Source organism: Monoraphidium neglectum (assembly GCF_000611645.1).
Source record: "Monoraphidium neglectum strain SAG 48.87 unplaced genomic scaffold scaffold01241, whole genome shotgun sequence".
Classification (NCBI taxonomy): Eukaryota; Viridiplantae; Chlorophyta; class Chlorophyceae; order Sphaeropleales; family Selenastraceae; genus Monoraphidium; species Monoraphidium neglectum.
In genome coordinates this window covers 1-15,156 of record NW_014012387.1, presented here as the reverse complement: position 1 = coordinate 15,156, position 15,156 = coordinate 1, and the positions used below count along the sequence as shown (strand labels likewise).

Sequence of the window (15,156 nt, the reverse complement as noted above, 5' to 3'; positions counted from 1 at the left end):
GCTGCAATACGTCAGGTCGACCTTGCATGGCTTCGGAGCGTGCGCTCAGCGGGACTCGCAAGGGAGATGGTGACGCAGTAAAAGAAGATCTCTGTGGCTGACGCGACGTTTAAAATATAGCGCGCAATGTTACGAGTTTATGCGACTGCACACGCCTTGGCCCTATGCTCGCGGTGTTGTTGCTGGTGTGCCGTTGTGACGAGAGTGAGACTCCAAGTCAGCACCGCGTTGCTGTGCATATTTGAACAAGATGTGATAGCAACAAAGGAGCACCAGATTCCAGGCAGGTGCCACATTTTCTTGCTTGGCTCGCTGCCTATGTCACTCATTAGTCACCTGAGACCTTACTGAGCACGAGCACCTTTGAGAAAGCTCATGCGCTCCTGTGCTGGACAGCATGCACCCAATAAGCACACGGTATTCTACAAGCCAACATTGGTTTGTGATACAATTGAGCAAACTTTTTCACAAAACCATCTAACAGCTGTTTCAGAGCGGAGGTCAAACACACAGTCAACAAGTGAGGATGGCCACACTTGAGAAGGCAGGGTTCCGCGAGTGCCCCTGAGTCAGCCCTGGTCCGCACGCAGAGGTCCTTGGAAGCAAAATGCGTTCTTCGGAAGCAAAATGCTTTCTTCGGACACTCGAGTGCTGCCTGGCGCGCCACCCTGCAATACCTGGCACTGCCCTGCCCTCCAGATGAGCAGTCCCTGCCAGGCGAGTTCTACTGCTCTTCGTCCAACGTCCTCGCCGAGCGCAGTCGTAAAGGGCCAGGGAGGTCTGAGAGAAGGGCGCACATCAAAAACCGACCGGGTCCGGGCTGGCACAGCGCCCCGCATTGGCTTGACGGCCACCAACCATGCAAGCGCCACCCAAATCGCAGAGCGCTCAACTTCCAGGCAGACATCCCAAAATAAAAAGAGTCAACCTGCGCGTGCCGTGTGTCAACCTGAGCTTGGGGCTTGGGTGATTTCATCCTGTGCATGCCGCGCATCCCCATTCCCCCTAAGCATACCATTTCAGTCTGCTCAAGGTTGGTGCAGTCACACGCGAGTGTGGTTCACACCGTTCAGCCAAAATCTGGCTGGCATTGAAACTGGAGACGGCTCGAGGTGTTGGCGTGGCGCCCGTCACTGCGGATCAGGTAACGGCCGCCATGTGGGTGCGGCTTGTACCGCATTGGCAGCGGCATGACCTGCAGCCTTACCCAATATCAGGTCCTGAAAACTGTCAAGAGGCTACAGTGGCGTCTTTGCGGTGCGCCAATCGCCTCGAATGCCAGATTTGCGATTTGCGAACCGGGCAGCTGCTGACCGTCACCCCGCCACCCGGCCCCGCCGAGGCATCAATGCCTTGCATGAAGAGTGAGCGCTGGTGTACAATGTACCAGTGATCTGTGAAGTTGAAGCAACCGGGCGCGGATCCCCTGCCGCCAACACTCGGACTTGATCAGCAACTCGTTTCGGCAAGAAGTGGGGTTCACCAGGCAGTATGGGAACCGGAAGAGACAAGGTATAGTAACCGAGACATGGCGTGCATCTGCAGCTGCCCAAGCAGCCGCGTGTGCGCCGTGCGGCCGCGGCTGCCGCGTGCGCACACCGTCCGATCCCGCTGCTCGCCGCGAGCCGCCTCGTCACCAGCCGCCCGCAGAGGGCCCGATGCACGCCCACATACGCAACCACTGCAGCGTAAGAAGGCAAAGGACAAAAAGGGGGAGCTCACGAGCGGCGTGGGCGCCGTCAAGACAGAGCGCAAGACGTCCCGGAACGAGCTCAAGGCTGAGCGGCGTGCTGAGCGTGCTCTGGAAGGTGAGGGGGCACCCGCGCCAAGTCGTGCGCCCGCGACGCCAGTCTGCACAACCTTGAATGTCCAAACAGAAGGCATGGCGGCTCGCCCAGCGGCCGGCTGCGGCTGCGGCTGCGGCCGCAGCTGCAGCTGCAGCTGCGGCGCTTGAGAGCGAGGTCCCCCATGCGTGCGCCCGCATATCCGCCCCATGCGCGAGGCTGCCGCACGTGCGTGCCTTGGTACCATTGGGGGCTCGGGTCCCCGCGCCGACCTGCAGCAGCGGCTCAGCCCCCGCCCCCTCGGCGGCGGCCGGCCCGCGGTGCGTCCGCATGCGACACGCCGGGCTGCGCTTCGCGACCCTCAGCGCCACGCGAGCGCACCCGCGTGCCGCGTGCCGCCCGCTGCACGCCACCAGGTGACGAGGACAACATAGATGCGTTGCTGGCGCAGTTTGCTCTGCAGGTGGGCCTTGGCATCACATCAGGGGCTTCTTCCAGGGGGCATTGGTTGCAACGGTTCAGCAACCGGTCAAATCGCCAAATTTAGCAGGGGATGATGCATCATTGCTGCCGCAAAGGGTTCGGCCGTAAGGGGGTGTGTTTGTTGCACACCCCGAGCCGCATGCGCGCCTGCTGCCTGCGGAGTCGGGTTGTGCGCACGGCATGCAGAGGGGTTGACTGCAGCTGGAAAGCGGATTATTCTCGATGTTGTTTGTAGCCCACGCGAATGCTGCGCGGGGGCGGCCAGCGGCGCGGCACTCAGTCGCGGCGCGTAGACCCGCAAGGGGCTGCCGCGGGCCGTCATGGCGGCGGCCCCGAGCGCGTTCAGCTCGGCGTGCTGTGGCCGGCGGCCGCACTGCGGGATGAATCCTCACGGCTCGTCGTCTTTCGGCAGCCGCCGTCCTGCGCAGGCCTGCGCCAGTTGCTGGTCACTCTGAGCACCACCCCTCCCGGACGGCCGTGGCCCGGCTTGTGCCGCCCTGACCCGCCTCATCCCCCCGACATCCGGTTCTTTGCCGATCATTCCAGCACACCCAACGCAATGCACACCCAACCACCGCGCGCCCTCCCCAGGACAAGGCCAAGAAGGAGGTCGTGATCGAGGCCGACTGCCCGCCGCCGTCGCCGCGCGTCAACGGGTCCCTGGTGCCCTACATAACGCCGGTGTGTGATATGAACACCAAACCTCGACACAGTCTGGTCGTTGCCTTTTGGGGTGGGGGAAAGGCAGAGGTGGTCGAGTACAGACACCTGTCCCGTCTGCTGATAGAAAAGTGTATGCCCCAAAAAAGCATGCGCGTGTGCCTGCGGGGCTGTTGTTTCACACTCCCTGGCATCTGATTTTATCTTCCAAACTGCTGCGACCTACGCCCCTCAGAAATCGTCGGAGCTCATCCTGTTTGGTGGGGAGTACACAGACCTCACCACTGGCAAGGTCAGCCCGCCCGGCCGGCCCGTCGCCGCTGCCCTGTGCTTCCACTACCCCGGGCGCCCTCCGTCCGGCCGGCGGAGTCTGCCGCCGCCCCGCCGCCCTGCAGGCCGCGCGCTGAGCGCTTCCGATGATCTGGGCCCCAGGCAAAGCTCGTCCTCCGATGCCCACTCTCTGGGGGCCCCAGACCACAAATCCTGGACTTTGAACCCTATTACTCCCGCAACCACACACATTAACCTGACCCGAATGTATATGCATTCCATGTCGGCTGCACCTGCCTTGCATGGTCCCCCCCCAAAAGTTGCCCACGTCACAAATACGCAGCGCCAGTCTTCATTGTGTCGCCTTCATTGAGTCGCGTCGACACTCACCACCTCCTGACCCCCATGAATGTTCGCTCTCGATGCCATGCGGCAGCAAACAAGAGAACACGCCGCAGCAAACACCCCTATCACACAAGCCCCCCCCACCAAAAAAGTCCAAAAACCCAAAACAACAACCGCAGGTGCATGTCAACGCTGACCTGTACCGCTTCGATGTCGACAAGGCCAAGTGGACGCGCGTAAAGGCGCCCAGCAGGTGGGCCCGAGGGTGTGCCCTCGTCACCCACTTACACAGAGCGCGGCGCGGGGCAGCGGGCGCGGTTTGAGCGCGGCGCAGGCCTCTTGGAGCCGCTGATCGCCTGTGACGCCGGCAAACGCTGGACTCCCCTTCTCCCAATCATACATACTTGCACGTGTGCATGTGCGTGTGGGCGGCGCACCCCCAGATTGTAAGAGCCCGCACTTGCACCCCCCGCGCCCCGCCCCGCAGCCCGTCCCCTCGTTGCGCCCACCAGGCCGTCGTGTACAAGGGATGCATGTACGTGTTTGGCGGCGAGTTCAGCAGCCCAAACCAGGAGCGCTTCATGCACTTCAGGTGGGGGCGCGCGGCACGCAGCTGCGGGGCAGCTGCCGCGCAAGGATTACCCCAGGGAGCTCGCCGGTCGAGGCCGGCACAGTCGCCCTGCCCCTTCCCCCCCTTCGCGCTTCAAAACCAGCGCCCCGGGCGAGCCAGACCCCTAGGGTCACCCTCCTCCCCCACCCCCCAAAAAACAAAGGGACCTCTGGCGGCTGGACCTGTCGACCCACGAGTGGGACAGCCTGCCCACCCGCGGCGGCCCCAGCGCGCGCAGCGGCCACAGGATGGCGCTGCACAAGAACAAGGCGATCCTGTTCGGCGGCTTCTACGACACGGGCTCGGAAGTCAAGTGGGTGGACTGGACCGGCGGACTGCCGGACTGCCGGACTGCAGTCCGCGGGCTGGCCTGCTGCGGCTGTGTTATGGGGTTTGGGGTTTGAGGGCGCGTCGGGGTTCGAGGCGGCCGAGGGGGGGAGGAAGGCCGCTCCATGCGGCAGGCCGAGTGCGCCGCATGGAGGCAACCCCCCGCCCTCGTCTCCGCAACATGCTGTGCCGCGCGTCATCAAGCCAGCCTCGGTCAATTATTGCGGACCCTCCCGAGGCGGATTTCCGCACGTTCGACTGACACGAAGTTTCAAAAATTCGAACCGCGTGATCTGACAGGTACTACAGCGATCTGTGGGAGCTGGACCTGTCCGAGCTGACCTGGCGCCCCGTCGGCCCCCCGCCCGCGCCGCTCGGCGCGCCGCCGCCGCTCGCGCCCGCGCCGCGCAGCGGCTGCGGGCTCGCGGTGGCTGGGGATGTGATGTATGTGTATGGGGGCTATTCGAAAGAGGGGGACGACGAGGACGATGAGCTGGAGCACGGCCGCGCCCACGACGACATGTGGGCGCTGGATCTTGGCAGCTACACAGTGGGTCGGGGCGCGCGATCTGAGATCTGGGGGCGTGCGTGATCTGGGAGATCTGGGCAGCTCGAACGATCAATGATTCGTGCGGTCTATGAACGTGGCGGGATGCTCGCTCGCTTGCCCACGGCCCCTTTGCCATTCGGTCATTCGTGGCCAACCTTAGGATTTTAGATTCTAGGGTTTATATTCAGGCAATGTGCGCCTTGCAGTGGCCTTCTCAGCTTGGAATGAATTCTGCAAGATGCGGCTCCATGGACCCCCATGAAACACCAATCCAATGGCCCTGGACCCCATCCCCACCCCAACCCCCATTCTGTTCGCCCCACCTCCTCATGACCCCTCCCCAACCCAGTGGGAGCGCGTGAAGAAGCAGGGCATGGCGCCGGGGCCGCGCGCCTCGTTCGGCTGGGCGGTGCACAAGGGGGCACGCGCGTTCCTGTTTGGCGGCGTCAGCGACAACGAGGCCAAGGGGGGGGAGGACCTGTCCAGTGAGTTTCACAACGACCTGTACACATTCTCGTGCACCAACAGGTGGGCTGGTGTGTGTGTGTGTGTGTAGGTTTGCGTGTGTGTATGTTTGTGTGTGCGTGTGTGTTTGTGTGTAGGTTTGTGTGTGTGAAGGTTTGTGTGTGTGTGTGTGTAGGTTTGTGTGTGTAGATTTGTGTGTGTGTGTGTGTGTGTGTGTGTATGCGTGTGTGTGCGCGCGCTGCCCTCTACGCTGTTAGTAGCGAGAGAACCTACGCGTTTCAACACCATGCCGTGAATCGCGTTGTTGGTACGACCCGGGGAGGTGCATGTCGAAAGCGGGATGCATCCTGCAGGACAACTCCCTGTATTCTCCCCAGCGGCAGCCGCCGCTGGTGCCGACCTTTGCCTTACACGCCACTATTAAATCACTTCAGAAGCGAGCCAGAGCTGCCGCGACCACCCAGGCCTTCCTTTAGCCCTGGAGCGAGCGCCCTGAATCCCAGACTCTGACCCAAATTCACTGTGTTTCATCCATCCCCGCGGCCGCTTACGCATCGACTTGTTCCTACATGGGCTCGCCGCTGCAGGCGGTGGTTTGGCGCCGAGCTACGGCCGTCCAAGGCCGCCGCCAAGCAGCAGCAGCAGCAGGAAGAGGCGGCCGCAGCGGTGGGGTCGGGGGAGCCCGGCGGCAGCGGCGGCGGCGGCGGGGCGGGCGCGGCGGCGGGAAGCAGCGGCAGCGGGGCGAGCGGCGGCGCGGCAGCGGGGGACCCAAAAATCGCGGCGCTGCTGGCGGCGGGCAAGGACAAGAACTCGCCCACATACAAGGTGGGTGGGAGCATTGCGATGATCAAGGCAGCCAGTCCCAACCCATGCCGCCACAGAACGAGCGTATTTCGCGGGCCGCATGACGTAGCCGTATGCCTGCGGCCGCCGAGGGGCAGCGGCGGAGCCAGACTCTCGCACGACTAGCGACCGCGAGCCGGCTGTGTGAGCTGAGTGTGCCAACATCATGCTGTATCCCCAGGCTGCCGTGCGGATCCAGAGCCGCTTCCGGGGCTTTGTGGTGCGAAAGGCTTACCAGCTATACAAGGTGGGTTTGACAAGGGGTTGACCAGGGTTTGACCAGCCGTTGACCAGCCGTTGACCAGGTTTTGACAATGGTCTGAGGAGGCTTTTGGCCAGGACGTGGCGTGTGAGCAGCCGTGGGACGTGCGGCTTTGCACTCACCTGCATCCCACAACCTCGCGCCGAGCGCCTTTCTCAGCACATTGGCACGGCTGCAGAATCCGGCAATCCAGGGACGTTGCGCCAGCCCCCCAACAACCCTTGTTGCAACTTTCCACGCCGACCAAACACATTTGACACCTCAAACCCTGTTGCCCCAGGTCGGGGGCGTCGTGAGTGAGCTGCTGTACTCTCCTGCGGCCTACGGCCTGGACATGTCGATACGCAACATGCCCAAGCCGCGCGCACGCATCAGCCCGCAGGTTAGGGGGCCAGGGTTCCGCATCAGCCGCATGCGCATGTGCGCCCGCGTGTGTGTGCAGGTTGCGTGTGGTGTTCTGAGGTGTCAGGGCTGAGCGAAGAGTGTCTCTGGCCTCTTTCATGCAACCGGTGGCGTGGCCTGGGCGGGGGCGGCAAGATGCCCGTGTGAATCAGGGGCAGCAAAGGGAGCAGGGGCGTGTGGGTCGTGCGGCCAAGGCCGCGAAGAGAAGAAAGACCGCAAAAATCGCACTATGTGTGCGCCTTTGCAGCCACGAACCCCTTTTTTACACGGCAGCCTGCTGAGCAACGGTTCAGGGTTCTCGTTCCTTGCCCCCATTTTTTGCAGATCGCCGTGGTGGGCAACGCGATGTGGCTGCTAGGCGGCACCGTAGAGGTGCGCTCCGACCCCTGTTTGAACGCACGGCACCCATCTGTGTTTCACGCACACATGCACGTACGCACGCGGCGGCGCGGCTTGGCGCCCGCGCCGCTTGCATGTCGGTTGTGGGGCCGGGGCGACGATCAGGCGGCACGCGCCTGATCGACGGCCCGCGCAGCCGGCGCTGTTTTGCCTGTGAGCAAGGTGCTGCCTGTCCCAGCATTCCTCTGCAGACAACAGGCAGTTACTCATCCCTTGGGAAGCTGCCCAACCATGCATGCGGCTTGTGATGGTGCACCTTTCACATTTCCCATTCAAAATTTCAAATCGACAGGTGGGCGACAAGGAGATCACCTTGGACGACATGTGGCGCCTCGACCTGCAGAAGCTGGACGGGTGGACCCTCGTGCAGGTGAGATCTGCGACGATCTGTGATATGAGAGATGGTGGGATCCGAATATTTCCAGCAATAGAGGCTCTGTTGTCCCACGAATGGCGGCTCCCTGCGGGGCCGAAAGCCTGAACCCGAACCCCTAAACCCTAAACCCTCCAGGAAAACACGGTGGGGGAGGAGGTGTTCAAGGCAGCCGCGGCGGCGGCGGGCCAGAGCAGCGAGGAGGAGGAGGACGGGTGATGGCACGCGCTGGCCACTCTCAACCCCTGCCCCGTCGGCGCCGCAAGCCGGGCTGCGAGGCTTGAAGGGGGGTCATTGGGCGCGGTCGGTGTTGTGTAACGTACACAAGAACGCTGGCTTCATCAAAACCAAGTAGGATCGGGCAGCTCGGTTGTCCTGCCTCTCATCCCCGCCTCAGTCCAGCCTTTGAGGAGGTGATGGCAGCTGCAGCTCCGCAGTTGTGAGCGCCACAGCGCACCCTCTGGCGTGTCACCCAACCCCCTCCATCACATGGCAGTGTGCTCCAGCCTCTTGCAACCCAAAGATTACGCTGTCAATGGGGCCAATGGCTGGAATCGCAGCAGCAGCAGCGGGCTCTACAGCCCGCAGCCTGGCAGTTGCATCCCCCTTGCTTCCGCCTAAGTGTGCCTGTGCCATGATGCGGCCCCCAACCCAGCTGCAGCTCCAGTCTACCTGCACACACGACCTTGCAGCCCCCTCGCAAAATGGCTCCGCCCCATTTTGTAAGGCCTCCCGCGAACGTGTTCTCACACCAGTGTTTCCGCGGGCCTGCCAAGCAAGCCCCCGCCCACATTCCAGCCCGCGGAGCCTGTGCGGGGCGGGCGCCTGCCCGCCGTGCGTGCTGACACGCTGTTGATACTGAGCACTGGCGCAGAGCGGTGCAGAAGCCTGGCTGCATGGCTGAAGGCGAAGTGCCTTACTGTGAAAGAGCAAATTTACATATGGTGGCGGCTCGTGTCAGGAGGATGCCGCATGTATTGATAATTTAGGAACGCAATGCGCCAGCGATGGTCCTGCGCGTGCACATACACACATGCACACACATGCACACACATGCGGACGCACACACACACACACACACACACACACACACTGCACGCACGCACGCATGCACACACACATATGCACGCATGCCTGCGCGCACAAAGTGCACATGCAGGATCAAGTACGTGCTTTATACCTGATTGCATTCACATTCATACCATGCGAGTGGTGCTCATGTTTGGGACGCCGGCTGGGTGAAAAACAAGTTGTAATGCTGCTGCGTGTCGAGCGGCGGCGCCCCAAACACACCGAGGGACCCCAGCCCCAGCCCCTGCGTCGCCTCGGGCACACTCCCGCCGCCGCTCGCCGGGACGAGAGCCGCGGCGGCGGCAACACCCCCGCCGGGGTCGCCGCCGCCGTCCGCTGCCGTTGGGCTGAAGGGGGTTGCGCAGGCGGCTGGCCGTGCTGCGGCTTGCGAGGTGGGCGGAGGCGCGATGCCGCTGTCTGCTGGGGCGCTCGCGAGTGCCGCGAGCTGCTCCATGGCGCCTTCTGGTGCTGCGAGCATGGTGGCGTCGCCCTCTGCATGCCCCGCGCCGGCCTGGTCGCCCGGCGGGACGCCTTGGGCCGCGCCTGCCAGGCCCGGCTGCTGCCCCGCGCTTAGCGGCTGCTGCCCCTGCGGTGGCAGCAGCTGCTCTCGCTGCGGCTGGTCCGGCTGCGTTTGCTGCTGCTGGTCCTGTTGTACTTGCTGCTGCTGCTGCTGTTGCTGCTGCTGCTGCTGCTGAGCTTGTCTCTCTTGCTGACGCCTCTGCTGCAGGCGCGCCGCCGCCCGCGCCACCGCATCCCGCGCCGCGACGTCCGGCGGCGGCCGGTAGTATTCCGTCAGCGGCGCCGCAATCAGATCTGCCACATCGTCCAGCAGATCACTCAGATCTGCAAGGTGATCTGGCAACTCGTAGGTGGTGGTCGACGGCCGGGGCCCATCTGCGCGAGGAGGAAGCTGCGCGGCGCCTGCCGCGGCCGAGCCTCTCGCGACCGCCGCTGCTGCCGCGCCCGCCGCGTCTGCCACCCCTGATGCATGCACATGGGAGCGCGCGCCCGAGGCGGCAGTGGCTTGCGACAGCCCCGCAGGCTCGGGGCTTGCGGTTCCGCGCGGCTGCAGAGGGGAAGCGGGACCAGGGGCTGTGCCTGAGGGCGACCTGGCAGAGGCGGTTGCTGGGACCAAATCGTCAGGGGTCGCCTCGTCGCCGTTGCCTTGCTGCTGCTGCTGCTGCTGCTGCTGCTGCTGCGCCTCCACCAGCAGCCCCTCCGGCCGCTGCACGATCGGCGGTGGTTCCCCGAAATCCGCGTCATAGCCCTGAGTCTGCTGCCGCCACGACTCTGTTTCCTGAGCCTTTGCCTCCTCTGTTTGCCCCTCCTCCTCGTCCTCCTCGTTTTGCTGCTGCTGCTGCTGCTGCTGCTGCTGCTGCTGCTGCTGCTGCTGCTGCTCCTCCTCCTGCTGCTCCTCCAGCAAAGGCGGCTCCTGTTGCTGTCCCATCGGAGGCAGCTCCTGGAACGCCGCGTCGCCGCCCTCTGATGGCTGCCAGTCCTCCGTTGCTACCGCATCTTGCTCCTGCTCCTGCTCCTGCTCCTGCTCCTCCTGCTGCTCCTGCTCCCCTTGATCATCCCATTCCTGCTCGTCCCCCTCCCCCTCGTGCGCCGACTGCCAGTCTTCCTCCTCCTCCTGCCCCCCAGCCGCAGACCCCCGCCCGCACAATCGCGGGTCGCCCAATCCCGCAGCCGGCCGCGGCGACGGTGCCGCCGCCCCGGCGGCGGCGGCCTCCCCCGCTGTGTGGGCGCTCGCTGCATGCGCCGCACCGCGGCCGCCGCGGGGAGGCGTCTGGTCGTCTTCCGGAGGGGTCGCTCCGATGACTGAGGGGTCATCCGGGTTCGAGCCCAAGCCCCCGCCCCCAACAGCGCCGCCGCCGCCCCCGCATGACTCGTGTAAGGCTTGGCCGCACCCGCTTGGCAGCTGCTGCCCCCGCTCGCCTTCCGCGGTGACGGCCGGCGCCGAGGGGCCGCCGCCCGGCGGGGCGTTCACGCGCACGCCGGCGCCGCCGCGTCGGCCGCGCGGCGCGACGGGCAGCAGCATCAGGGGGCCGCGGCGCGGGGCATCGATAGCGGAGCGCGCAGCAGGGTTGGGCTGGGACGGCACAAACTCAGCATGCTGCTCCTGCTGCGCCAGCTGCGCCTGCTTCTCCTGCTGCTGCTCCTGCTGCTGCTCCTCCTCCTGCTGCTGCTGCTGCGCCCTTCTCGCCGCCAGCCGGCTGCTGCTGCGCATCAAATCCCTCAGGCCTTCGGCTACAAGCTCCAGCAGCGCCGCCCTCGTGCCGCCGCCGCCACCACTGCCGCCCCCGCGGCCTCGTGCGCCCGCGGCGGCGGGCGCACCTCGCCTCGCCGCAGCCGGAGCAGTGCCTCGGTGCGCGAGCAGCGCCGGCCCCGGCGCTGACGCCGCCGCCGCCGCCCTCGCCGCCGCGCCCCCTCCGTTGGCCGGCGCCGCCTCCCCCTCTGCTTGCGACAGTATCACCCTTCGCCGCTTGCCGCGGCCCCTCGCGCCGGCGCCGCCGATTACGACTCCGTCATCGCTTTCGTGCCCGGGGCTCCCCGCCGGCCGGCCGCCCTCATGTGGCGGCCGGGGCGCCGGGGGTGCAGCCGGAACACCTTGAGCAGGCGACTGCTCAGCTGCCGCTGGGCCAGCCTCGCGCGGCTGTTGGTGCAAGCTGGGATTATGACGCTCAGGCCGCAACCCCTGCACATGCAGACCACCCGCCACGTGGTCTCGCTGTTCCTGCTGCTGCTGCTGCTGCTGCTGCTGCTGCTTGACCTGCTCTGCTTCCTTCCCATGCGCTGGCGGCACCGGCTCCTCCAGTTTAACCCGCTTCACACGCTTTGGGTCCTGCCCCGTGGTCTGCTGCCGAGCCGCTGCCTTTGCGCTCCGGTCCGTTGCGCCCTCAGCAGCAGGCGGGCCCGTGCCGGGCCCAGCCTCTGTCTGCCCCCCGCCCTGGCCGCCGCCTTGGGCTTGCGAGGCCTGCAAAAATGTGAGGCGGAAGCACAGCGGCGCAGTGCGCATTGCTCATCACAGAGGCGGCGCAGCATTTGCAGCTGCTTCGCTCATTTGACTGATGTGGTGTGGAACGCAATACTTGCATCCTTGAATGTCACATTGGCCTGGCCGCCCCACAAGCCTGCCTCCACGCTGCTTGCAACCACCACTTTGCCCACGAACACCTCCGCACACGCGCGCACACATGCCACCCCCACAAACACACGCCCACAAACACACGCCCACAAACACACACACACACACACGCACTCGCACACATGCATGCACATACACACGCACACACAGACACACACACACACACATGATACACACACACGTGATACATACACACACACGTGCGCGCGCGCACCTCGTACGCCTCTATGAGCGCCGCCCCTTGGGGGTGGTCCCGCAGGATCTTGGCGGCCGGGTACCACTCCGCCTCGCTTGGGGGGAACCCCTCAAAACCGACATGGTACCACACCTCCTGCGTGTGTCATCAGGGTCGAGGGTGCGCCCGATACTGCTAATGTTAGAATTTTGCCTGATTCGCCTGCCGGCGGGCGGATGCAACGGCTGCATGCGAGCAGGCTGCAGTTCTTGCAGCTCTGTGAGTTGTTCATAAACGGCACGTTAAGGGTGGGTGGCAGTTGGTAAGTGGTGCGGCGCGGCCCGGTTGTGTGTGCGCACCAGTCGGCCCTTGCGCGGCATGCGGGCCTTCGCCAGGATGACGGCGGGCGGCGGCTCTCCCAGCAGCACCGCCTCGTCGGCCGCAGACCCCAGAAGCTGCGTGAGGGGCAGCTGCGACGCGGCGAAGGGCGGCGGCGAGCCGTCCCTGTCCGGCCGCTCCTTTCCCTTCCGTTTCCGCTGCTGCTGCTGCTGCTGCTGCTGCTGTTCCTGGCTTTCGGGGTCGATCTGCTCCTCTTCTTCAAGCTGCTGTTGCTGCTCCATTTCGGTGACCTTGTGGTCGAACCCCTCGCCCCGCTCGTCCGCACGGCCCTTCTGCTGCTGCAGCTGCAGCGGAACCATCCCCAGCAGGCGCGACAGCGCCCGCCGCGCGCGCTCAACGGCGGCAGCGGCGCGCTCCGAGCCTGCGTCGGCGCCGACCGCGGCCAGCAGCGGCGCCCAGCCGATCCAGTCGGTTTCAGGGATCCGCTTGGCTTCGGGTAGTGCTGGGATGATCAGCTGGGTGAGCGCGCCCTGCAGGGGGCGGCGTGGCGCGCAGCATGTGCAGCACGCGTCCATTGAGCTGCAAGCCCAGCCACATCCGCTGCAATGTTAAGCTTTTTACTGACATATATGAGCGACTACATGTAGTTTTATTGAGCCTGGCCGCGGTTCCTGCATTTGAATGATCTGCTGTCCTGCGCGCTCACCATCAGCACGAGGTCTCGGAAGTCCTGCTCCGCCATTATCAGCCCTACATGCCCCAGATTGCAGAGCGCACAGCCCAAGCCAAACTAGAAATTCGGAGGGGATACTTTGGCCCCCTTCAGCAGAGTTTGTGGAATGCATATGCTACCTTGCAACAACGTGCAGCAAACAAACGATACAGTCGTGGGCCAGGCGGCATGGCGGGCAGGTCATGTTGTCAGAAGCGTACTGCGTATTGAGTGCCACTTCTAGTGACACGGGTGCTTCAGCATGACACCTCCACACTAGCTGCTGCACGGCATGCGCTAGATAGCCATGCTCCCGGCGATATGGTGCTGACAATGGCATACAGTGGGTGAGAACATCAGGCAGGACGCGGCAAGAGGGCCCCGCTGCGCATCATCCCCTTGTTCCAGCACACGTGCCAAGGGAATGCTCCGCTCGCATCCTCCGCAGCTGCTGCTGCTGCCCTGGTTCGAAAAGCACCCCACTCCAGATGCGTCACACGCACAGCATAAGCACTGCTTCCGTTCAAACGAGTGTCTTTCATTAACAACATTTGCAATAAGCTATGCGGCAGCACAGGTTGCTTAGGCAGACGAGCTGCAGGGGGCCGCCACCATCGAGAGCGACAGGGCCGGCACAGGCCGCGAGAACACTGCGGCTTGCTGCGACACCCCATGTCTACCCAGGTATGTGCTGCCTGGCTGCCGAGTGCTGCGCCCTGGGCCCTCCAGGGCGCGCCGGGCGCGATATCCGGGCGCTGCCCTGCCTTGCGTGCTTCCGCCTTGCCTTTCCACTCTCCCCCCCTCTAGCCAACGCCAGCTGGCGCACCTGAGCTCACCACGGCCTCATGCTGAGGGGATCAGCGGCGCGCGTGCCCCGCGCCCAGACAGCATCGAGCCGCCGCCCGCGCGCCACATGGGCGCAGCTGCTGCAACGGTGCAACGCGTCAGCAATCCAGGTGAAGCCTTCTAGATGCACACAGTCTTGATGGCTGCCTCGGCGGCCCACGCCACGTGGCAGCTGGAAAGGCAGCTTCCCTGAAATTCAGTGGCGCCGGCCTCCTGGTGTTCCTAGAGATCCCATTTCCACGCATGTCTTGTCACGCCGCCACCAACTCCCCCCTGGCACCCGGCCCCGAGCCGGCCGCGTCCTCGGCCTCCAGCGCTGCCAGATCAGCCTCGACCTCGGCCAGGTCAGCCTCGTTCAGATCAACCTCGTCGTCCGCGATCTCGTTCACCAAGCTCTCGGTCCTCTTGGGCCGCCGCGTGGCGGCCGCTGCCCCCACCCTTCCCGCAGCGACCACAGCCACCTTGTGCTGCCGCTGCTGCTGCTGCTGCTGCTGCTGCTGCTGCTGCTGCTGCTGCTGCTGCTGCTGCTGCTGCTGCTGCTGCTGCTTTGAGTGATCCTGCTGCTGGGGTGCCCATGAGGGGCTGGCAATGCAGGGTGCTGATGAGTCGCCGTTGTCTGTGCTGATCACTGCAATTGCGCCGTCCATCGCCGCCAGCTCTGGGAGGGATGTTTGTGTGGGTCAAAGGTGAAGGGTCAGGGTAAGCGCGCAGGTGTGTGTGCGCGCGCACGCACGCGCGTGTGTGTGTGTGTGTGTGCACGCGCGCGCGCATGCGCGAGCGCATGCGCGAGCGCCTGCGCACGGTTTCCCGTGTGTAAATGCGGCAGTATGTAGGTTGCGAGTTGAATCACACCTACAGTTTGTGTCCGTATGCATGCGACTGGGACACAACAGGCTGCCAGCCGTGGCACCCACAAACCGAGAAGCCCACCTGCATCCATCTGAGCCATCGCAGTGCCAAAGCTAGGGTTGGCGCGAAGCCTTTTGATGCCATCTGTCGGCGCCGGGCCCCCGCGCAGCCCCAGGCCCGCCGGCCCCCCGCCGCCGGCCGCCTGCTGCGGCGCGCCGCTCGCGCCGCGCCCCGGCCCCGCGC

The 15,156-nt window shown here is 64.7% G+C and overlaps 4 protein-coding genes across 4 annotated transcripts; 1 reads left to right on the top strand and 3 right to left on the bottom strand.

The window, feature by feature from the left end:
- Positions 1–1,156: 1,156 nt before the first annotated feature.
- On the top strand, positions 1,157–7,992 carry MNEG_7156 (Kelch domain-containing protein 4; the record flags this gene model as incomplete). Its single annotated transcript, XM_014044374.1, has 17 exons — positions 1,157–1,162; positions 1,688–1,808; positions 2,201–2,247; positions 2,503–2,712; positions 2,859–2,948; positions 3,163–3,219; positions 3,722–3,795; positions 4,030–4,134; positions 4,316–4,465; positions 4,780–5,029; positions 5,379–5,557; positions 6,082–6,319; positions 6,519–6,584; positions 6,880–6,981; positions 7,326–7,373; positions 7,693–7,770; positions 7,912–7,992. 17 exons carry the CDS (start codon positions 1,157–1,159, stop codon positions 7,990–7,992), a joined length of 1,902 nt encoding a protein of 633 aa, XP_013899828.1.
- Positions 7,993–8,989: 997 nt separating this feature from the next.
- MNEG_7155 (hypothetical protein) lies at positions 8,990–11,074 on the bottom strand (the record flags this gene model as incomplete). The annotated part of the gene is made up of 1 exon (XM_014044373.1): positions 8,990–11,074. The coding sequence occupies one exon, from the start codon at positions 11,072–11,074 to the stop codon at positions 8,990–8,992; it is 2,085 nt and encodes a 694-aa protein (XP_013899827.1).
- A 1,395-nt stretch (positions 11,075–12,469) lies between these two features.
- MNEG_7154 (hypothetical protein) lies at positions 12,470–13,248 on the bottom strand (the record flags this gene model as incomplete). The annotated part of the gene is made up of 2 exons (XM_014044372.1): positions 12,470–13,036; positions 13,213–13,248. The coding sequence occupies 2 exons, from the start codon at positions 13,246–13,248 to the stop codon at positions 12,470–12,472; spliced, it is 603 nt and encodes a 200-aa protein (XP_013899826.1).
- Positions 13,249–14,315: 1,067 nt separating this feature from the next.
- On the bottom strand, positions 14,316–14,711 carry MNEG_7153 (hypothetical protein; the record flags this gene model as incomplete). The annotated part of the gene is made up of 1 exon (XM_014044371.1): positions 14,316–14,711. One exon carries the CDS (start codon positions 14,709–14,711, stop codon positions 14,316–14,318), a length of 396 nt encoding a protein of 131 aa, XP_013899825.1.
- Positions 14,712–15,156: the final 445 nt, after the last annotated feature.